Source organism: Rana temporaria, chromosome 4 (genome assembly GCF_905171775.1).
Source record: "Rana temporaria chromosome 4, aRanTem1.1, whole genome shotgun sequence".
Classification (NCBI taxonomy): domain Eukaryota; kingdom Metazoa; phylum Chordata; class Amphibia; order Anura; family Ranidae; genus Rana; species Rana temporaria.
In genome coordinates, this window is record NC_053492.1 from 462,967,310 (window position 1) to 462,991,017 (window position 23,708).

A 23,708-nucleotide genomic window follows, 5' to 3' on the forward strand; every position below is an offset into this window, starting at 1 on the left:
CAGCGCGAACCCCCGTCAGGAGAGCTGCTGATCGGCTCTCCTCTACTCACGTCTGTCAGACGCGAGTGAGGAAGAGCCGATCAACTGCTCTTCCTGTTTACATCGTGATCAGCCGTGGTTGGACACGGCTGATTACGTGGTAAAGAGCCACCGCCGGAGGCTCTTTACCGAAATCGGAGATACAGGGTGTCAGACTGACACCCCGCACCACCGATCACCGTGCTCCCCCACGGCATGAAATCCTGCAGGACGTCAATAGACGTCCAGTCAGGATTTTACAACCACTTCCCGGACGTCAATTGTATATTGACCGGGCGGGAAGTGGTTAAAGAATTAAACGTTTTAGTCGTGTTGGGTCTGGTGTTTGATCTTCCTCTTGACAATACCCCACAGATTCTCTATGGGGTTTAGGTCAGGCGAGTTTGCTGGCCAATCAAGCACAGTAATACCATATACAAAGAAAAAGAGCCGCTGCTCCAGGTGTTGATGATGGTAACCTGAGGTGGAATATCTCGTAGAGTGCCAGCCCCGGCCCGCCTCCATGGGAAACTTGCAAGAAAAGAAATGGCTGCACATCGAGGTATTCCGATTGCCTTTTATTGTTCAAAGTGATAACACCAAAGACAACAACACAAGGTCACGTAGACGCGTTTCACACAAACATCTTGTGCTTAATCATTACCAAATGATTGGTAATGATTAAGCACAAGATGTTTGTGTGAAACGCTTCTACGTGACCTCGTGTTGTTGTCTTTGGTGTTATCACTTTGAACAATAAAAGGCAATCGGAATACCTCGATGTGCAGCCATTTCTTTTCTTACAGTAATACCATGATCATTAAACCAGGTATTGGTACTTTTTGCAGTGTGGGCGATGCCAAGTTCTGCTGGAAAACAAAATCAGCATCTCCATAAAGCTGGTCAGCAGAGGGAAGCATGAAGTGCTCTAGATTTCATGGTAGAAGGCTGCGCTGACTTTGGACTTGATAAAACACAGTGGACCAACACCAAAAATCACGGACCGTGGAAACTTCACACTGGACCTCATGAAACGTGGATTTTCTTCACTCTTCCTCCAGACTATGGGACCTTGATTTAGGGAGCCATGTCATCTGCTGGTGTTGGGCCACTGTGTTTTATCAAGTCCAAAGTCAGCACAGCCGTCTACCAGGAGATTCTAGAGCACTTCATGCTTCCTTCTGCTGACCAGCTTTATGGAAATGCAGATTTCATTTTTCAGCAGTACTTGACACCTACCCAAACTACCATTACCTGGTTTATTGATTATGGTATCACTGTGCTTGATTGGCCAGCAAACTCGCCTGACCTAAACCCCATAGAGAATCTGTGGGGTATTGTGAAGAGGAAGATGAGATGAGAGATACCAAACCCAACAATGCAGCTGGGCCACAAGAGTAAGGAGCATTCTTCCCACTGATAATCACATTAATGTATCATGAGTTGTAGCTAGTCATTTTTAGCAGCGGTTCCAGAGACAAGAAAATTAACCTTTTCAACATAAAGGTACCCTTGGGATAACAAAGGCCGTTTTAAAGTAAGGTGCACTTGAAAAGCGTACAGAAGACAAAATAAAATAGGCACATCTGTAATAAAAGGAGAATTTCCCAAAGGGCTCCCATCTGTGAATGTCCCATTCAGCCACCAGGTATATCATTGTGTCTCGCTGTCAGGAAGTCGGCTGTATGATGGAATCAGTTCCAAAGCGAGGCTTGGGGCGCCGACGAGGGCCGTGCGCCGTAATGTTACTGGTATGCAACGCATTTTAAAACTGTGCGTACTGTGCAGTTACGCTCCTTTTTCAAGCCGTCAGACAGCTGAAAAAAAAAAAAGCGTGACTGCTGGGCCATTCGCAGTACGCACGTTCTGAATCGGGTTGCATATCGGCCACATTCATCACTGCACGCTGTCCTCCTCTGCACACCAAGCCTTGCTTTGGAACGGATGCCACAATACCACCAATATCCTGGCAGCGAGACAAGATATACCCAGCAGGGGATATACCCAGCAGGGTGGCTGAACGGGACGTTCAACGATGAAGCTCTTGAAATTTTGACTCTGCATAAACTTAATATAATTGTCAATAAAAGCCTTTGACACTTATGAAATGCTTGTAATTATACTACAGTATACTATACTATAGTAACATCTGACAAAAAGATCTAAACACTGAACTTTTGGCCAGGGCTGTGTAATACCCCTTGTGACAGGAGTCACTTTGGGTGGGGAGTTTGTGCAACTTAGCTTACCTTGGAGAACGCTGGAAATTGTGTGTCCAGCTTCCCAGGCGCTCTAATGTGTAAATCACCCAGTGTCTCTAATAGGGGCATAGGGTGATCTGGACATGCAGTCTAATCTGTACTAATCGGACTACTGTACAGCCACATTGGAATGGGGTGTGTGGTGTGATATATATATACACACATATACATATACACACACACACACACATACATATACACACACAGTCTCATTTGGTTGTGTACTCTTTGCTGTGATCGTTTGGGGTGTGACTGTACTCTTATTCTATTGTGGCCGTCTGCCTCTAATATTATGGGATGTGCAAGTGTGTTCGCTGTGAGGAAAGAGGGTGGGGGGACTCCTCCAGCAGTCCCCTGATAAGACTGTTTACTGATGAGAAGTTTGAATACAGCGGACTTGTGTGTCTATTGTCATTGGACAGTTTAACCCACCCTGAATCCAAGGGTGGGGGGAAATGTCTCAGAGTTGAATATCTGTTGTAACATATGCTGGAATAAAAGGCAGTTTGATGTTGTCGTTCACCCTACACTGAAGTACGGCTGGTGACTGGGTGAGCCAAATGGCTCTTGGATAGTGCTGGTTATGGACAGATGAAGCATTGACATCAGACATAGTCCTGTTGAGGACAAGGGGTCATCAGACCCCTGTTGAAAAGCAGAGGATGAGGCAGTCAAAGTGCATAAGAGAGAAAGTAGAGCGAAGAAAAGAAGAATCAGACCTGGAGCTCTCTACCCAACACTGGATCTACTTCAGTTGGAAATTGCATTTGATTAAAAAGCTAATGGGCCCACGGGTCCCATGTTTAATCAAAATATGTAGAGGTGTCATTGATTATCCCAGAAATTTAGACCATGATCCACAAAACTTTCCTTTTAACCTATGCCAAGAACCCGTGGGATTTCTCCACGCTCCGTCGATAGCAATTGTGGCTGCCAAGAAATTTAAGAATATCCGTCTTTGTGAATATCGTGGAATATCCTTGATGGGTTCATCGTTAAGTAAACATATTTGGGGCTGCTGTGTAAGTTGCTGAACTCATTGGAAAAGACCCTGATGCTGGGGAAACATGGAAGGAAAAAGGAGACTGAAAACAAGATGGAGGGATACCATCATCGAAACAATGAACATGAAGTTAAGAAAGCTCCGGGAGCTAGTGAAGGACAGAAAAGCTTAGCGTGCTATGGTCTATGTGGTCACGAAGAGTCGGACACAACTAAACGACTGAACAACAAGCATCGAAAAGACCCCATGCCAAAACCCCTTGATCCGGGGGGCATTCCCCAACACATGTGGTGCATCGAGCCTCATAAATCACATCCTCAAAAGCAAAGCGGGGAGGTTCCCAGATACATCTGACGTTTTGATCTAGTGACACAACAGGGTCTCCTTGGAAAAGGAGGCCTCTTTTAAACCAAATACCTGAAATTATGACGGAGTCTTTTATTTCTCTAGTGATCCATCAAGGTCTGTACATTTTACAGTGTCAATTTTCTTTACATAAACCCTGCAAACCAGGGGAGGGACAAGGCCATTATATCCCTGTGTATAACCTACACAATCATTCCATAATTTATGAACGTCATAGGACCCTGCCATGGTTGTGTTCTCTACGAATATCAACAACAAAAGGAAAAACAATAATGCTTTGTGTCCTATTGTGTTCCAACACCTCTACAACACGACTCATCCTGGCTCCAGGCTGTATATTTACTTAGAGACACAGAGATTTAACTCGGCTCTGAACATGGCCATCAATGAAAGGGCTGACGCAGGCAATATCAATATTACAAAAGAAGGGGAGCGCCGGGCTAGGATAGTCAGACTTCCAAATCCATTTCCGAATTGTAAATGTGCTCAAAACAAGAGGCACTTGTAAAAAAAAAAAAAAAAGAACATTGTTGGAACGTTAGAAAACCTTCCACTTATGTGACAAAAATGGTCAGTATATTTTTCTAAAATGCTTTAGCACCTGTACAATTAAAACAAAACAAAAAAACAACAAATGGATGTTGAGTGCTTGTTAATAGTGTAAATATGATAAACACAGACATTAAAAAGGTATACAGTGGGTAAAGAAAATAATCACATTTTGTTGCTGTGCAGCCTGAAATGAAGACCGACACAGTTGTTTCATCCAGCTGTGTTTACTTAGTGCAACTTATAACATCCAATTGAAAGACCTTACACCAATATGTCAGCAAAAAAATAGCAATTCAAAAACAGAAATCACTGAGTTGGAAAAAGGATCGCCCCCTTGTGTCAGGATTTTATTGAATCACCTTTTGCTTTATTTCCAGCCTTTAGCCTGTTGGGATTTGTCTCTACTAACTTTGCACATCTAGGGCCGGATTCAGGTAGGAGATACGACGGTGTAGAAAATTACTTAGAACCCCTAAACATTATACATTGTCTGAAAGCAGAGGCCCTGGAGAATAAAATGCCAGCTGTTGCAATATTCGTGAAGATGGGGGGGAGGGTGAGAACTTCCAATCGCCTGGGCCAGGGGTCTCCAAACTTTTGAAACAAAGGGCCAGTTTACTGCCCTTCAAATATTAGGGGGGCCCGAACTGTGGCTAACGAGAGTATAGAAAATGCCCTGGCATTGGTGGGAGTAAACAATGCCATAGGCTTGGTGATCAGTGCTAGTAAAAAAATAAAAAATAAAAAAAAATACATTACAGTGATGTCAGATGGAGAAATAGTGCCCCATAAGTGGAAAAAATGGTGCCCCAAGGGCAGAATAAAAGACAATGAAAGGGCCACATCCAGCCCATGGGCCGGAGTTTGAAGACCCCTGGCCTAGGCGATTGGAGTGGATACCTGTCAAAATCAGGTACCTGCTCTCAAAAGTGCAATTTCTTTACCAGGAGCGAGGGAGGAGGCCATAAAAAGTAGAACTTGCTCTTTTGGGTGAAGATCTGCTTTAAGTTCTTCTTCAACAGGTTTAATGTTTTTCAATATCTATAAACGTAGACCCTATCTTATGGGTTTCCGATGGAGACTGCAAGTAGCCATTTAAAAACACATTTGCAAGCCTGGTCCACTGTTCACACCTACAGAACACCTGCTCTAAGAAATGCCATGCAACCATTGCTGGAAGTGTATGCAAGCAAGGCCAGGACAAGGGGAGGCTAAGGGGAGGCTAAAGGAGCGGTTGCCCTGGGCACTGTGGTATCATGCGAGCTGAAAGGGGGGGGGGGCGCACAACAAGGAGATTGGGGGTGAGGGGATTTGTGTTGAGAGGGGGAATTTGTAGGGCGGCAGGGGGTAGGTATTGTTCTAAAAGGGTCAAATTTTGGGGAGGGGTGCCAAGAGTAGTCATTTAGGGAAATTTGTATTGGGAGGGGGGGATGGAAGGGATGAGGATTTGTGCCAATAGGGAGGGATTAAGCATGACTCTGTGCTGAGGGAGGGATTTGAACTGGGGGAGAATATGTGTGCCAGGAGGGGGCATTTTAGGGGTAGAGGATTTGTTCTTGATTTTTTTGGGGGTGGGGGGGGATTTGAGGGGTTAAAGATATGGGCTTAGAAGGATTTCAGCAGGGGAGCACATTTGTACTGGGAGGAGGTGTAATTTATGCTTAGCGGGTAAGCATGCAAAGTTAATGCTCAGCGGTTTTGTGGGGGGATTTCTGTTCATATATCTTGAGCAGATTGGCACGTGTCCCCTGGGACCTTAGAGGACCTTGTCTCTGCATTGTATGCAAGTAGACAAGACTGGCTGCTGACGAACAAAGCAACAACAAAGTGTGTGTGTGTGTGTGTGTGTATGTATATATATATATATATATATATATATATATACAGAGCTTTTTTTCTCAGAAAATAGGTGCAGGAACTCAACCACAACCCCGTTCAGATTTCACAAACAGTAGAAGGGTCTTAAAGGGGCATTAACTACCAGGATTGCATTACACACAGAGTGCAGAGTTCAGGGGGTTAAACACAGAGTGCAGAGCTGTCACTTGTAAACACAGAAACCAGACTTCTGTGTTTACAAGTGATTGTGGTGAGCAGGCACCAAAGGGTCTGAGCCAGAGGTGGTGGAACTGAGTTCCCCCAAGTTCCCCCTGAAAAAAAGCCCTGTATATATATATATATATATATATATATATATATATATATATATATATATATATATATATATATATATATATATATATATAAATAAATGATACAAAGCTTTTAGCATGTAAATGTTATGAAGTTAGAGCGTTTACAATTGCTTACGGCAAGCGGTGTGAAGGCCAACTATGGCTTTGGTTTCCATCCATTTTAATAATGCTTTGAAGTTTGAACAGATTAAATGTACAATATATGTTGCTTTAATGCCTTACCTCCCATGCGCTCCATAACAGAGCCCAGCACTAAACCAGCGCAGGTTTCCATGACAATCACTCGACTGCCCGCGTGAATATTCCCCAACGTCAGCATCTGTGCCAATGTATCGTAACGAAGCTGGCTGGCAAGATAAAAGAAAAAAAACTATGATGTTTTCAACTCCGTGGGATATTTGCATTTGATAGATATTGGATCTTCGTTTTGGATTGTGGAGGAAAAAAATACAAAGTAGATTGAAAAGCACAGTAGCCATTCAGCACCAACTATAAAAAAGTTATTTCCTCCGGGATCTGTACCAAATCCTGTCATCACACAACGAGCCAACGATGTAATAAGGTTCATTTTAACACCAAGCTCTGTGTAGACTTATGGGAGAAAAGGCTTTAAACATTCCAGGCACACTCTTCAATAGAATGTTGATTATTTTTGCTATACTTAAAAGGCATTATAAACCTTTCTACCTGCACCTTGTGTTTTTTGCCTGCATATGGTTAAAGTGGAGGTTCACCCGAAAAGTGAATTTGTAACATTAGATTGATGCTCATTTTGTCAAGGGGAATCAGGTAGTTTTTTTTAAAATCGAAGCCGTACTTAGAGTTTTAGAGATAGATCTTCTCTGGGCGTTCCTATTTGATTGACAGGCTTCCGACGGTCGCATACATCGCGTCACTATTATCCGAAAGTAGCCGAACGTCGTGCGCAGGCGCCGTATAGAGCCGCACCGACGTTCGGCTTCTTTCGGCTACTCGTGACGCGCTGTATGCGACCGCCGGAAGCCTGTCAATCAAATAGGAACGCCCAGTCCCGAAGACCATACCCGGAAGCGGCGGAGAAGATCTCTCTCTAAAACAGCAAGTACTGCTTAGATTTTTAAAAAACTACCCGATTCCCCTTCACAAAATGAGCGTCAATCTAATGTTAAAAAAAAAAAAAATCGGGTGAACTCCCACTTTAACATGGATTATGTATTTTTTCATGGTGTCATTTGTTGCACTGTAGCCTATATTACAGTAAACCTTCACATTCTGGCATCAGAAGTTTCTTTTTGTGTTCAAACACGGGGCATGCCACATGGCACGGCACAGATTAAAATGCATGACCTCTGTCTGTAGTCTAAGAACTGACACTTCCAGTGAAGGAACTACATATCCCCAAATCCCTGGGGATATGTAAACCCAGCTTTAAAGCGGTTGTAAAGGAATTTTTTCCCCCCTAAATAGCTTACCTTAGTGCAGTCCTCCTTCACTTACCTCATTCATCCTTCCATTTTGCTTTTAAATGTCCTTATTTCTTCTGAGAAATCCTCACTTCCTGTTCTTCTGTCTAACTCCACACAGCAATGCAAGGCTTTCTCCCTGGTGTGGAAAAAGTCTGTTGAGGGGGCGAGCAGGAGTGTCAGGACGCCCACTAACACACAGCTTGTTTCTCTATCTGAAAAGAAGAGAGAGTGTCCTGACTTGCCTGTTCGCCCCCTCAACAGGCTTTCTCCACACCAGGGAGAAAGCCTCGCATTACGGTGGTGAGTAAAGCCACGTACACACGATCAGTCCATCCGATAAGAACGGTCTGAAGGACCGTTGTCATCGCTTAACCGATGAAGCTGACTGATGGTCCGTCGTGCCCACACACCATCGGTTAAATAACCGATCGGGTCAGAACGCTGTGACGTAAAACACAACGACGTGCTGAAAAAAATGAAGTTCAATGCTTCCAAGCATGCGTCGACTTGATTCTGAGCATGCGTGGATTTTTAACCGATGGTTGTGCCTACTAACGATCGGTTTTAACCTATCTGTTAGGAATCCATCGGGTAAATTTAAAGCAAGTTGGCTTTTTTTTAACCTATGGTTAAATAACCTATGGGGCCCACACACGATCGGTTTTGAACGATGAAAACGGTCCATCAGACCGTTGTCCTCTGGTTAACCCATCGTGTGTACGAGGCCTTACAGACAGAAGAACAGGAAGTGAGGATTTCTCAGAAGAAATAAGGACATTTAAAAGCAAAATGGAAGGATGAGGTAAGTGAAGGAGGACTGCACTGAGGTAAAGGAAGATGTTTAGGGGAAAAAAAAAAAAATTCCTTTACAACCCCTTTAAGCTAATTTTGCTGCAGGTTTTCTACCCGTTTCTATCCTGAAGAAATAGCTGTTTGTTTGTGTCCATGTGCAAAGTGAATGTGAATGGGAGCGACTGTATAACAGTTATCAGTCAGCTGTTGCATTTGCAAAGTTCTAAATGTGGCAGCAGCTGCATCTCGATAGAAGCATCTCATCAAAGATGAAATGTTTGGCCCAGGGGATGCCAAAAATCTAACTTCTATCTTAGTGCCATTCACAAAAGCAGGAAATTATATTTCTGCGGGGCGTTCTGTATACCATCTGTGTACACTGCTGGAGGTTTTTAATAATGTGCTAGTATACGATGCATGCCATTAACTTGGGGGGGGGGGGGCTGTTTTTTTGAAGACTTCACTACCACTTTAAGATGACTACAGGAAAATGAAATAAGCAGCTGCAGCTCATTACTATATTATGCTTCTGGAGTGCCCCCCAAATCTGGAAGGTACAGTGCACCAAGAAGCTGCCACGTTGTTGCTCTGAGCAGCACAAAACCATCTCAACTGTATGTAGCGCCTGTGTACTTCCAAGCAGGGCCGATCCTCGCTATAGGCTCACTATGCAAGCTGCTTAGGGCCCCGCAAAGCTGCAAAAAGCCCCCAAATTACTAGAGTCCCCGCCTGGTGGGAAGTAATTTTTGCACCCTCACCCCACTTCTAAACTCGCTGGCTGAGTCATTAACGACAGCAGAACACCCCCCCGCTTCTCAGCTTTCTTTAATGTGATATGTCACTGTCGTCAGCGCCCCTCGATTCTCATTTTTAATGTGCCATGTCATTTTGCTTAGGGCCCCAGGGAGGTCAGGATCGGCATTGCTTCCAAGTACCGGTGCTATTAAAAGTTAAGGGACAATCAGAGTGTAATTGACTCTGATTGCAATTCTTCAAAGGGTCTCCGTTTCAGCTGGGCTGTGCTGTGGGTCCATTCTATTGTTCCCGGGGTGCTATACCACCCCGGGCGACAGGTGGCGCCAGTGGAGCCCAGGCTGGGGTGCCTTTTGCCAGCAGCCAATGGTGAGGGAGTTTCTCTCGCGGGGCATGCTGGGAGAAGGTACTTCTGGGGCAGACGCCATTAAGGCAGGGGTCTTGTTCCTGGTGTGGCACCCACCTTCAGGGTGATCACACATCACGGCTGCCAAGCGAGATGGCCTACCAGGACGGGGTATGCGTGCCACGCGGTGTTCCTGGTTCCGGGACCATGTTGGCCCGGAGCATTTGAAGCTGTGGCGGGGGCCCAGTAACCAACTGGGTCCCCAATTCTAAGAAGATCTCAAGCAGGATAGCTGTTCGGTGGGGAGTCCGCCTGAGGGGAGCCAAGAGAGGCAGGCAATCCAATAGGGCTTCAACAATCCATCGGGGATCAAGGTAACCGGACACTGAAAAGGTTGGAGGTTAGCCACCTGTCAGTCGGTAACCTAACTGAAAACTACCTGAGGAAGATTCAAGCGCAAATTCTACCAAGGAGGATTGTCACCATGTTCTAAGTTCTAGGGAGGGTCTGTGGCAGAGATATCTTCCCTCAAAGTTCCGAGTGATACTCTGGCTGCCAGGTCGGTGTGAGAGGCCTGTCCGGGTACACTATACCCACTCCGGCTGTAGTGGCGACGAAAGTAAAGTATCGTTGGAAGCAGGACTGTTTCCGTTATCGTTAGGTCTGAATCCGCTATTCCTTCTCCTCATACATCTTTGCTATCTACCTCAAGTTTTACCGTTTACTGTGTTGGGTAAAATAAAAGCACAAGAAAAAGACACCTGCTGTGTGGACATTCCATTGTTTGGCTCTCATCAACTACCCTAGATGGCGGAGTCACAGAGGTAACATGCCACCCAATCTATAACCAGCAGCTCCCTCGGGTGTGAGCGCTACATGTACAAATTCTTAGGGCACTTAAAAAAAAACCCACCATGACAGGGACTGTAGGTTTGTTCTCAAGTTGAATCTGTTTGTAATTTTGAACAGATACATTTTTAAAGTGTGGCTCCAGCCAAAAAAATCTATTTTTAAAGCGGTGGTTCACCCTAAAAAAAAAAATGTCTTTATCTACCATCCAAACGAGCATACTAGTGTCAGCTACAGTATGCTTTTTTTTTTGCGCTGTACTTACGGTTTAATCCATAACTTTCGTTTCAGACTCCGGCGGGGAAATGGGCGTTACTATGAAGAGGGGAACATGATTGACGTCCTGCTATGGCACGTCACACCTTCCTGAAAAAAGCCGAAATAGGACGCGGACATATACCGCGCCTGCGCAGTCAGCTCCTAGTCTGTGAGCAGGCGCCGTATAGCGCCGTGAAGAGCCGAGCCCTACTCCGGCTATTTTCGGAACGTGTGACGCGCCATAGCCGGCCGTCAATCATGTTCCCCTCTTCATAGGAACGCCTTTCCCCGCGGGGGGTCTGAAACGAAAGTTACGGATTAAACCGTAAGTACAGCGCAAAAAAAAAAAAAAAAAAGGCATACTGTAGCTCACGCTAGTATGCTCGTTTGGATGGTACATAGTGGTGTTTTTGGGTGAACCCCCGCTTTAAGCTTTTCGGAAAACAGAGAAGGGTTATCACCCCTGTAACATTTGTTTTGCTGTCTGTGTGCATCTGTTCAGAAGATTGCACCTCACTTTCTGTCCCAATGACAAATGGATTTTGTAAATTTTGTGTTTTTAGTGAAACAAGGATTGGTGATAAAGCATCAGTGGAGAGGAGACACCGTTTTCCCATATTAACCCTTACAGGAGAGAATTTCCCTTCCTAGGGGTAGATTTGCTCTCACTTTCTGTTGTCTCCTTCCGTTTGCAAGTCGGATGTTTGAAAGTCGGATGTTTGAAAGTAGGGGACCCCCTGTATATAAATATGCTGCCGTGGCCAATAGTTTTGAGAATGACACAAATATAAAATTTTCACAAAGTCTGTTGCTTCAGTTTTATGTCAATTTGCATAAATTGCAGAATGTTATGAAGAGTGATTAGATGAATTGCAATGAAAATAAACTTGAAACCATAAAACAGTAATTATGTTTTAGAGTTGTATGTGAACCAATGCATTTGTGATTCAGGGCACCCAAGAAAGTACAGCAAAGTGCCAGGACCCTCTCCTACAGTCAATTCAGCTGCGGGATCGGGGCTCCACCAGTGCAGAGCTTGCTCAGCAATGGCAGAAGGTAGGTCCGAGTCCATCGGCATGCACAGGGAGGCAAAGACTTTTGGAGGACGGCCTGGTGTCAAGAAGGGCAGTAAAAAAGCCACTTCTCTAGAGGAAAAACATCAGGAACAGACTGATAATATTCAGCCAAATGTACAGGGATTGGACTGCTGAGGACTGGGGTGGAGGTCATTTTCTCTGAATAACCTTTCCAATTGTTTGGGGCATCCAGAAAAAACCTTGCCCGTAGAAGAAAAGATGAGCGATACCATCAGTCCTGTGCGGTGGCGCTGGAGGCTGGAGCCCCGAAAAGCCCTGAGTCTCAGGCATGCACCATTGTATTGTTAGCCCTGGCTCCCGAGCGCTGACGCAGAGTGGGGACAGATCTGGTCCCGAGCGCCGCCGAGTGACATAGCAGGTCGCGCCTTCTGGAGCCTGCAACGCCTATGATGGACGTCCAACTGGTCCAATGCCGGGACCGCAGGATGTGCGACGTCCATCATAGCCGCTGCAAGCTCCAGAAGGGAAGAATTACAATGCGGCCTCCGCGCCACATCACTAGGGGATCCCCGATACCCACTCGGCTCTCCTCTCCTCTTCTGGCTGCCTGCTGTGATGAAGATGGGCGCGCCACTCACCGCACACTACAGCTTAGCTGAGCTGCAGGACACATTAAGTCTGTCTCCTGGTTAGGTAGGTCAGTGTATATGCATGTCACTACCGCCAGTGTATATGTATGCCACTACCGCCAGTGTATATGTATGCCACTACCGCCAGTGTATATGTATGCCACTACCGCCAGTGTATATGTATGCCACTACCGCCAGTGTATATGTATGCCACTACCGCCAGTGTATATGTATGCCACTACCGCCAGTGTATATGTATGCCACTACCGCCAGTGTATATGTATGCCACTACCGCCAGTGTACAGTGCCTTGCGAAAGTATTCGGCCCCCTTGAAATTTGTGACCTTTTGCCACATTTCAGGCTTCGAAACATAAAGATATAAAACTGTAATTTTGTTTTAAGAATCAACAACAAGTGGGACACAATCATGAAGTGGAACGAAATTTATTGGATATTTCAAACTTTAACAAATAAAAAACTGAAAAATTGGGAGTGCAAAATTATTCAGCCCCTTTCCTTTCAGTGCAGAAAACTCTCTCCGGAAGTTCAGTGAGGATCTCTGAATGATCCAATGTTGACCTAAATGACTAATGATGATAAATAGAATCCACCTGTGTGTAATCAAGTCTCCGTATAAATGCACCTGCACTGTGATAGTCTCAGAGGTCCGTTTAAAGGGCAGAGAGCATCATGAAGAACAAGGAACACACCAGGCAGGTCCGAGATACTGTTGTGGAGAAGTTTAAAGCCGGATTTGGATACAAAAAGATTTCCCAAGCTTTAAACATCCCAAGGAGCACTGTGCAAGCGATAATATTGAAATGGAAGGAGTATCAGACCACTGCAAATCTACGAAGACCTGGCCGTCCCTCTAAACTTTCAGCTCATCCAAGGAGAAGACTGATCAGAGATGCAGCCAAGAGGCCCATGATCACTCTGGATGAACTGCAGAGATCTACAGCTGAGGTGGGAGACTCTGTCCATAGGACAACAATCAGTCGTATACTGCACAAATCTGGCCTTTATGAAAGAGTGGCAAGAAGAAAGCCATTTCTTAAAGATATCCATAAAAAGTGTCGTTTAAAGTTTGCCACAAGCTACCTGGGAGACACACCAAACATGTGGAAGAAGGTGCTCTGGTCAGATGAAACCAAAATCGAACTTTTTGGCAACAATGCAAAACTTTGCTTGGCGTAAAAGCAACACAGCTCATCCCCCTGAACCATCCCCACTGTGAAACATGGTGGTGGCAGCATCATGGTTTGGGCCTGCTTTTCTTCAGCAGGGACAGGGAAGATGGTTAAAATTGATGGGAAGATAGATGGAGCCAAATACAGGGCCATTCTGGAAGAAAACCTGATGGAGTCTGCAAAAGACCCTAGACTGGGACGGATATTTGTCTTCCAACAAGACAATGATCCAAAACATAAAGCAACATCTACAATGGAATGGTTCACAAATAAACATATCCAGGTGTTAGAATGGCCAAGTCAAAGTCCAGACCTGAATCCAATCGAGAATCTGTGGAAAGAACTGAAAACTGCTGTTCACAAACGCTCTCCATCCAACCTCACTGAGCTCGAGCTGTTTTGCAAGGAGGGATGGGCAAAAATGTCAGTCTCTCGATGTGCAAAACTGATAGAGGCCTACCCCAAGCGACTTACAGCTGTAATCGCAGCAAAAGGCGGTGCTACAAAGTATTAACTTAAGGGGGCTGAATAATTTTGCACGCCCAATTTTTCAGTTTTTTTATTTGTTAAAAAAAGTTTGAAATATCCAATAAATTTCGTTCCACTTCATGATTGTGTCCCACTTGTTGTTGATTCTTAAAAAAAAAATTACAGTTTTATATCTTTATGTTTGAAGCCTGAAATGTGGCAAAAGGTCGCAAAGTTCAAGGGGGCCGAATACTTTCGCAAGGCACTGTATATGTATGCCACTACCGCCAGTGTATATGCATGCCACTACCGCCAGTGTATATGCATGCCACTACCGCCAGTGTATATGTATGTCAGGTAGTTCAATGCATGTATGTCACTACTGTCAGTATATGTAGGTCAGTGTACGTCAATGCATGCATGTCACTACCGTCAGTGTAGGTCAGGTAGTTCAATGAATGTATGTCACTACTGTCAGTGTATGTAGGTCAATGTATGTATGTCAGGTAGGTCAGTCTGTCAGGTAGGCGAGTTTAGTGGTCAGCATTGATGGGCACTGGCAAGCAAGGCAGCAACCAGCACGTGAGCTTACCCCCTCGCCACCGCCCAGCCAAAAACCCCTGTAAATGTACTTCAGTGTAACATCTGGCAAAAAGGATCTAAAAACAGACTTTGTGAAAATGTATATTTGTGTAGTTCACAAACAGACAGCTGGAACCATAGTGCTTGCATGAGCCGACTTTGCAGTTACTACACATATATTGTGTACAATGGCTAGCTGTACAAAAGATCCATTTTTTTCAGCAAACAATGTACACAAAAACCTCAAGCAAACACAATGCTCTACCAATTACCTGACTCTTTATCAAGAATGCTCTTTTTTCTCAGGCACAATACCAGAAATGGAAAACCGGGTGAATGCGGATTTACAGCATTGTTCATGTATTTGATAAAATAAATAGCATTCTGAGTGCCGACCATCCCTTTCCTCATTACAATAGCAGAAATCACAGGCCCCTTACCAGATTTTTCCTGGCTCTCTCGCATAATACATCATAGCAAGGATCCTCGAAGATGGCTTTAAAATCGAGATATTTGGATCGTATCTGGAGATTGAAGAAAACCATGTTACTTATTTTTTTTTTTTTTTTTAAAGAACAAGGCACAAATATGAACTAGAATAAGAAACTAACTGGTTTCATCTACATGTAATGAACATATTCCAAAAAGGAGATTTATTCACTATATGGAGGCCGAGAGGAGAAGACCTGTTTAGTGCAGGTTCACCCCAATTCACCTTTGCTCATATAGAAAGTAGATGGGGGATCTTCCAAGCCTTTATTAGTAACAAGTTCAATGCATCATTTAAAGTGGAGTTCCACCCTAAAAATGAACTTTCTATTTACAGCTTGCCTTTAATGTAAAAAAAAAATAAAACAAATAAAAATACAATTTTACTTGCTTCTATCTGGCTTTTACATATTTTTTTTTTTTTAACTTTCATTCTTTATAAGATTTTTTTCCCCCATCATATACAAAAACAGATTACATAAATATAAACCCTTCATATTATCTTTTCCAATTACTCATATAATATAATCCTTTCAATGTCATACATTTATTCAAGTTCTTTTCCCCTCCCTCCCCCGCCCCCCTCCTCCCCTCTTAATTTTCCGTTGTATTTTTGTTCACCTGAATATCCCTAAAAGATATTACATTTTTAACAGTGCAAACACACTATGGAGTATGCAAATATGCCTGTTACATAGTTAATTCAGGTTGAAAAAAAAAAGACAAAAGTCCATCCAGTTCAACCATAAAAAAAATAAAAAAAACAGAATAAAAAACAAACATAGTACAATCCCATATACCCAACGCCATACCCACAGTTGACCCAGCAGGTAGAAAAATTCCTTCCTGTTCCCCCGAGAGGCAATCGCATTTTCCCCGGATCAACTTTACCTACAAATCTTAGTACTCAGTTATATTCTGTACATTTAGGAAAGAATCCAGGCCTTTCTTAAAGCAATCTACTGAGCTGGCCAGAACCACCTCTGGAGGGAGTCTGTTCCACATTTTCACAGCTCTTACTGTGAAGAAACCTTTCCGAATTTGGAGATGAAATCTCTTTTCCTCTAGACGTAAAGAGTGTCCCCTTGTCCTCAGTGTTGAACGTAAAGTGAAAAACTCAACACCAAGTTCACTATATGGACCCCTTATATATTTGTACATGTGGATCATATCCCCCCTATTCTCCTCTTCTCCAGTGTTACTAGGCAAATTTCATAATCTGCCTAGTTCCTAGTCCTAGGTGGCTCAACTTCCTGTCCTAAGACCCCGCTACCTCCTGCTACCTCCTCCTACCTCCCTCCTCCTACGTCTCTGGGCATTACTGTGCCAAAAAAAAAAAAAAAAAACGCCCAGCATGCACCTCTCCCTGAAAACCAGGAAGAAAAAGGAACTGGGCTTCACATGCCCACACATATGATGGATACGGCCGCAACATGAGCTGGAGGATATAAGGCAAGTGTTTGCAATGATTTCTGGAATGATTGGGGAGCAATTAACCACTTAAGGATCGCCCGACGCCGATATACGTCGGCAGAATGGCCCAGCCGTGGGCCCGCGACCCGGTCCGAAGCTCCGTGGCCGCGGAACCTGCCCGCGACCCGGTCCGAAGCTCCGTGGCCGCGGAACCCGATCGCCGCTGGAGTCCCACGATTGGTCCCTGGAGCTGAAGAACGGGGAGAGGTGTGTGTAAACACCCCTTCCCTGTTCTTTGTTGTGGCAATGTCAGTGATCGTCTGTTCCCTGATATAGGGAAAGGCGATCAATGACGTCACACGTCCAGCCCCGCCCCCCTACAGTTAGAAACATATGAGGTCACACTTAACCCCTTCAGCGCCCCCTAGTGGTTAACTCCCAAACTGCAATTGTCATTTTCATAGTAATCAGTGCATTTTTATAGCAATTTTTGCTGTGAAAATGACAATGGTCCCAAAAATTTGTCAAAATTGTCTGATGTGTCGGCCATAATGTTGTAGTCACGAAAAAAAAAAAAAAGCTGATCGCCGCCATTAGTAGTAAAAAAAAAAAAAAAAATTATTAATAAAAATGCAATAAAACTATCCCCTATTCTGTAAACACTATACATTTTGCACAAACCAATCGATTAACGCTTATTGCGATTTTTTTTTATACCAAAAATATGTAGAAAAATACGTATCGGCCTAAAACTGAGGAAATTTTTTTTTTTTTTATATATATATATATATTTTTGGGCGATATTTATTATAGCAAAAAATATTGATTTTTCACAATTCTCGCTCAATTTTTGTTTATAGCGTAAAAAATAAAAACTGCAGAGGTTATCAAATACCACCAAAAGAAAGCTCGATTTGTGGGGAAAAAAAAGTACGCCAATTTTGTTTGGGAGCCACGTCGCACGACCGCGCAATTGTCAGTTAAAGCGATGCAGTGCCGAATTGTGCCTGCCTAGACCCACGTCTAGGCAGGCACGTACAGGTACGTTGATGTGCCTGTCCGTGCCATTCTGCCGACGTATATCTACATGCGGCGGTCGGGAAGTGGTTAAGACTTTTCCCCCATAGAAATGCATTAAAAATTGCAATTTGCTTGTTTTTTAGTGCTTTCATGAGTCTTTCTGCAATAATGAAATAAAAATGATCAACTAAACAAATTGTAGATCAATAAATCGCTAACCCTAATCCCCCACAAAAAAATTATATATATTTTTTATTTTATTATTAAAACCTTGGTTTGAGCGTAACTTGATTTGAGAGCGTTTTGCAAGACAAACAACATTTTTTTTATAATAATACACACACACACACATTTTTTAATTTTAATTTTAAAACCTTGAATTGTGAGCATAATTCGTTCCAGAAACATGCTTGTAATACAAAGCTTGTATATCAAATCGAATTTCCCCATAAAAAATAATGGAAACTCAAAATGATTCGTTTCACAACCATTTATTCATAAGTCCTTCAATTTATAGCCCATAATTTTTTTTTTTTTTATAGCAACGTGACCAGCTTGTGTAATCATAAAATTGTCCATCCACTAATGGCAGCCTCCAAAAGGGGATTAGAAGCAAAATCCAGCAGGAGCTGCAGATTATAAAAGAGAAGAGAGGCCCCTCTAAGTGTAGCAATATGGTTACATTTAACCACATGTACATATACGTCGGCAGAATGGCACGTACAGGCACATTGGCGTACCTGTACGTCCCTGCCTTTTTGCGGGTCGGGGGTCCGATCGGGACCCCCCCCCCCCGCGCTACATGCGGCGGCCGGATTCCCTCGGGGAGCGATCCGGGACGACGGCGCGGCTATTCGTTTATAGCCGCCCCATCGCGATCGCTCCCTGGAGCTGAAGAACGGGGAGAGCCGTATGTAAACACGGCTTCCCCGTGCTTCACTGTGGCGCTGCATCGATCGAGTGATCCCTTTTATAGGGAGACTCGATCGATGACGTCAGACCTACAGCCACACCCACCTACTGTTGTAAACACACACTAGGTGAACCCTAACCCCTACAGCGCGTCCCTGTGGTTAACTCCCAAACTGCAACTGTCATTTTCACAATAAACAATGCAATTTAAATGCATTTTTTGCTGTGAAAATGACAATGGTCCCAAAAATGTGTCAAAATTTTCCGAAGTGTCCGCCATAATGTCGCAGTCACGAAAAAAAACGCTGATCACCGCCATTAGTAGTAAAAAAATAAAAAATAAAATAATTTATAAAAATGCAATAAAACTATCCCCTGTTTTGTAAACGCTATACATTTTGCGCAAACCAACCGATAAACGCTTATTGCGATTTTATTTACCAAAAATAGGTAGAAGAATATGTATCGGCCTAAACTGAGGAAATTTTTTTTATTTATATATGTTTTTGGGGGATATTTATTATAGCAAAAAGTAAAAAATATTGCATTTTTTTCAAAATTGACGCTCTATTTTTGTTTATAGCGCAAAAAATAAAAACCGCAGAGGTGATCAAATACCACCAAAAGAAAGCTCTATTTGTGGGGAAAAAAGGACGCCAATTTTGTTTGGGGGCCACGTCGCATGACCGCGCAATTGTCTGTTAAAGCGACGCAGTGCCGAATTGTAAAAACCCCTTGGGTCATGTAGCAGCATATTGGTCCGGTCCTTAAGTGGTTAATGAAGGTACAACATTTAGCAATATATTGCTACACTTAGAGGCACCTCTTTTATACTGAATTGTGACATGACACTACTTGTATATCAAGTCAAAATGTCTTACATTTTGCTTGTCTTGCAAAACGCTCTCAAATCAAGTTACTCTCAAACTAAGGTGTGTATGTGTGTATGTGTGTGTGTATGTATGTGTATATGTATGTGTATATGTATGTGTATATGTATGTGTATATGTATGTGTATGTGTATGTGTATGTGTATGTGTATGTGTATGTGTATGTGTATATGTATATGTATATATGTATATATATATATATATATATATATATATATATATATATATATATATATATATATATATATATATATATATATGTGTGTGTGTGTGTGTGTGCGCTGGATCACATAACTGGAGTGGGCTGAAAATAGGCAAGATAGATTATATATACACATACATATATATATATATATATATATATATATATATATATATATATATATATATATATATATATATATATATATACATATATATATACATATACACACACACACACACACACACACACACACACACACACACACACACATATATATATATATATATATATATATATATATATATACACACATACATACACAGTATATCTTTTATACACAGGTTGGTCAGTATAAAGGTTAGGAAGTGGGAGGAGACATTTTTAGGATTAGTCTACTTTAGGAATATCTGAGTTGGAGGATTAGTGAAGAATCAAGTCATCATTCATTTATAACATTGTGGAATATTTTCCTGCAAAACAGCAGCTGACTTTCCATTAATACCAATTGAAGATATGGAAAAAAAATGTCAGCTGGTAATCTTAGAGATTTCTATTTATGAACAGGAAACAGTCTATTGAAGCATTAACCAAAACACCAAACACTGACGCATTTCATGAAAAGGTCTTTAGAGGACAACAGGTAAACTGTGGGTGACTAATACCTCTGCTGAATAGGATAATTGCTTATGGCTTTGGGGCAGAAGGAAATCCTACACCCAGTTTCCTTCTTTACCACCATTTACGGCCTGAGATTGGATTGCATGGATATTAATATTTATGGCATGTATACATTTCTGTTGCGCTTGCTGCTTTGGAGTTGAGGCTCAACTTGACTAATGAAAAATTATCCTTAAAAGAGACGTATTGGTTTGGGCTTTTTTGCAGTTTTATACTTACCTGGGTGGATGAAGCATCAATCCGATGCTGCACCTGTCCCCCGGTGCCTCTGCACTGAAAACCTGAGCGATCGAACATCGCCGATCGCTAGGTTCTGACAACTCCATGAGCAGAGAGCTGCTCTCAGCCACAGCTCTCTGCACCCTCCTCGCTCATTGGAACGATGGGCTGTGGAGAGGGCGGCTGGTGCAAGCGCTCAGTGGCTTGCCGAGAGCCTGAGCCGGGTGTCGGTCCAGGCACGTGGCAGATCCCGACTTCCACTGTCGTGATGATGCGGTGCCTGGACCGACTTCTGCGACGTCAGCAGAGAGCGGACTTCAGCGCTAAAAACGGGTCATAGGAGTGCAAAACGAATGGCACTCCTGTTATCCATGAAACAAGTACAGCCAAACAAGCTTGGGCTATACTTCTCCTTTAGGCCGGGTTCACACCTATGCGAATTGAGTGCGGCTTAAACCGCATCCATTTAGCAGAACATTTCAAAATACATGGTTTTCAATGAGGCTGGTTCACATATGTGCGATGCATTCGCACTGTGCATTGTCGGAAAACCGTGTGCGTTTTTTTAGGCATTGTATGGGTACGCAGCTGAATCGCAGATGTGTTAATTTCTCTTCAGTATTTCTCTCATTCAGCTCAATACACTTCCCCCCTCCCCCTCCCCTCTCCCAGGTCTCCAAATTCGCAGCTAATCTGCAGCTAAAACGCAATGGATCTGCTGAACACTTCTCTCATCTCTCTGAAGAGAAGAGCTGAAATTCGCACCGCACTAGTGTGAGCCCAGCCTTAAGCATTTCTAGCTGTGGCCATCTTGCGTAAGGGCAGATGATTCATGCAGCATTTACTTCCTGGAATGCATCTGCCCGAGTGTGTGCTTAGCTGAGAAAGCCCCTCCTGAAGACTCTTGTGGTGTAGGGCACCATTTGCCTAGGCCTGGAAACCAGGAAGTAACTGAAGATATGGAAAAAAATAAAATAAAATAAAAAAACTTTCCCATCTATTTACTAATGCTAGCAGCAGACGGATTAAAAATAGTTCATGCTGATTAAGAGTGAAGTTTCGCTTCAATTTATAACTTGGATTATGTAGAGCCATGATCTAGGCCAGTGGTAGGCAATATTTGAAAGGTGGAGATTTACATGAACAGCATGAAAAGGGATCAAAGGCCACCGGGGCTTAACCACTTCCCGCCCGGCCTATGGCCGATTTACGTCCGGGAAGTGGTTATGAAATCCTGACAGGACGTTCTAGAACGTCCTGCAGGATTTCATGCCGCGCGCGCCCGTGGGGGCGCGCATCGCGGCGATCGGTGATGCGGGGTGTCAGTCTGACACCCTGCATCTCCGATCTCGGTAAAGAGTCTCCGGCGGAGACTCTTTACCACGTGATCAGCCGTGTCCAACCACGGCTGATCACGATGTAAACAGGAAGATGTGACAGACGCGAGTATAGGAGAGCCGATCGGTGGCTCTCCTGACAGGGGGGGTTAGCGCTGATTGTTTATCAGCGCAGCCCCCCCTCGGATCGCCACACTGGACCACCAGGGATGCCCACCCTGGAGCACCAGGGTGGGAAAAAAAAAAAAAAAATTACAGAAAAAAAAAAAGTCTAAAAAATAAATAAAAAAAAAAGCATAAAGAAAAAAAAAAGATGCCAGTCAGTGCCCACAAATGGGCACTGACTGGCAACCTGGCAAAAATCAGTGCTGCCACCCCAGTGTCCATCAGCGCCACCCCAGTGTCCATCAGTGCCACCCCACAGTGTCCATCAGTGCCACCCCACAGTGCCCATCCATGCCCAGTGCCCACCTATCAGTGCCCATCTGTGCCACCCATAAGTATCCATCAGTGCCGCCCATGAGTGCCCATCAGTGCCGCCTATGTGTGCCCATCAGTGCCGCCTATGTGTGCCCATCAGTGCCGCCTATGTGTGCCCATCAGTGCCGCCTATGTGTGCCCATCAGTGCCGCCTATGTGTGCCCATCAGTGCCGCCTATGTGTGCCCATCAGTGCCGCCTATGTGTGCCCATCAGTGCCGCCTATGTGTGCCCATCAGTGCCGCCTATGTGTGCCCATCAGTGTCGCATACCAGCGCCGCCAATCAGTGCCACCTCATCTGTGCCCGTCAGTACTACCTCATCGATGTCCATCAGTGCCATCTCATCGGTGCCCATTAGTGCCGCCATATCAGTGCCCGTAATTGAAAGAGAAAACTTATTTACAAAAAAATTAACAGAAAAAAATAAAAACGTAATTTTTTTTCCAAATTTTCAGCCTTTTTTTAGTTGTTGCGCAAAAAAAAAAAAAATCGCAGAGGTGATCGAATACCACCAAAAGAAAGCTCTATTTGTGGGGAAAAAAAGGACGCCAATTTTGTTTGGGTACAGTGTAGCATGACCGCGCAATTGCCATTCAAAGTGCGACAGTGCTGAAAGCTGAAAATTGGCTTGGGCGGGAAGCTGCGTAAGTACCCGGTATGGAAGTGGTTAAAGGAGTTGTAAAGGAATTTTTTTTTTTTTTTGCTGAAATTACCGTTTACAGGGTATAGAGACATAATAGTTAACCGGTTCCTTTTAAAAATGATTAAAAACAGATAAAAATGAATCATATAATGTACCTTCAGTTTCTAGTTTCGTTTTTGCATGTTGTTTCCTGGTTCTGTGATGTACTGAGCCACAGAGCCAATACAGGGCAGTGATGGTTTGTAAAACTAAACGTATTGGTGCTGAGGGGTTTTAGACACACAGTAATCACACCTCCTTGATTAGTGACAACAGAGAGAAAGCTCCCAGCACTGTGGTTATCAGGAAACAGACAACCAGGAAGTGTGGAGATCAGAGAAGAATTACAGCAACTTGAGAGCAAAAATGAACAATGAGGACATGAAAACAGCACTGCATTAAGGTAAAGGAAGCTATTAAGATAAAAATAAAAATTCCTTTACAAACCCTTTAATGCCTTTTTTTTTTTTTTTTAAAGAATTTAAATAGCAAGGCCTAACTAAATAGTAAGGAAAACGTAGAAAAATATAGTAAACCAAACGTCACTGTAAAAATATAAAACTAGCCTACTGTTAGTCAGCAGAGAAGTAGACAGTGTCAATAGGGCAGTGGACAGAAGAAACAGGAACCTGAAGAG

The 23,708-nt window shown here is 43.5% G+C and overlaps 1 protein-coding gene across 1 annotated transcript in view; it reads right to left on the reverse strand.

Moving 5' to 3' along the window:
* TRMT6 (tRNA methyltransferase 6) overlaps positions 1–23,708 on the reverse strand; it is an 84,540-nt gene that overhangs the window by 36,771 nt on the left and 24,061 nt on the right. Inside the window, exons 5-6 of the mRNA XM_040351690.1 lie at positions 15,186–15,269; positions 6,618–6,742 (exon numbers count right to left, since the gene is read on the reverse strand). Of these exons, the coding sequence (XP_040207624.1) occupies positions 6,618–6,742; positions 15,186–15,269 (209 nt within the window). The remainder of the gene's footprint in view (positions 1–6,617; positions 6,743–15,185; positions 15,270–23,708) is intronic.